The sequence below is a fragment of the Fukomys damarensis genome, unplaced genomic scaffold, assembly GCF_012274545.1.
Source record: "Fukomys damarensis isolate Sample0158 unplaced genomic scaffold, DMR_v1.0_HiC HiC_scaffold_20, whole genome shotgun sequence".
In the NCBI taxonomy this organism is placed as follows: Eukaryota; Metazoa; Chordata; class Mammalia; order Rodentia; family Bathyergidae; genus Fukomys; species Fukomys damarensis.
This window is the reverse complement of record NW_022900932.1, coordinates 14177232-14177720: the sequence shown is the minus strand read 5'-3', so window position 1 is coordinate 14177720 and position 489 is coordinate 14177232. Positions and strand designations below refer to the sequence as shown.

Sequence of the window (489 nt, the reverse complement as noted above, 5' to 3'; positions counted from 1 at the left end):
GGGCTGGGGGGGGGCGCCCGGGGCGCGCGTTACCTTAGTCTTGCCCCCGCAGTGACAGCAAACGGTCCACAGGTACTTGAGAGTCCGCCAGAGCAAGATGATGAAGAGGCCCCCGAAGAAAGTCACCATGGAGGAGGCCAGGAAAGCCCACCACATGCGTTGGCCCCGGCTGTCGCACGGCACCTCCATGGTCACCGGGATGATGAGCGCATCCATCTTGGGCTCGTGGACCGAGGACGAGGAGGAAGAGGAGGAGGAGGAAGAGGAGGAGGACGCGTCTAGGCTGAGATGGTTCGCGTGGATATTGCTGCTCATTCTAAAACCGCTGCCTCCGCTGCCGTCGCCGCCGCTGCTACTACTGTCGCCACCGCCGCCGTCGCCACCATTTGCCATAGCTAGCAGCGGGCGGCAGGCGCAGGGGCTCGGGGGAGCTCCTCCCGCCGCCAGCACCACCCCGAACACCCATCCACAGCCATGTTGCTTCCACCG

The 489-nt window shown here is 65.2% G+C and overlaps 1 protein-coding gene across 45 annotated transcripts in view; it reads right to left on the bottom strand.

Annotated features, from left to right (window-relative positions):
* Positions 1-483, bottom strand: part of Kcnma1 (potassium calcium-activated channel subfamily M alpha 1) — a 709412-nt gene extending 708929 nt beyond the window's left edge. For all 45 annotated transcript variants that reach the window (XM_033766495.1, XM_010607512.2, XM_033766488.1 and 42 more), the window contains exon 1: positions 34-483. In XM_033766495.1, the coding sequence (XP_033622386.1) occupies positions 34-393 (360 nt within the window). In that variant the 5' untranslated portion in view covers positions 394-483. The remainder of the gene's footprint in view (positions 1-33) is intronic.
* Between the last annotated feature and the right edge of the window lie 6 nt (positions 484-489).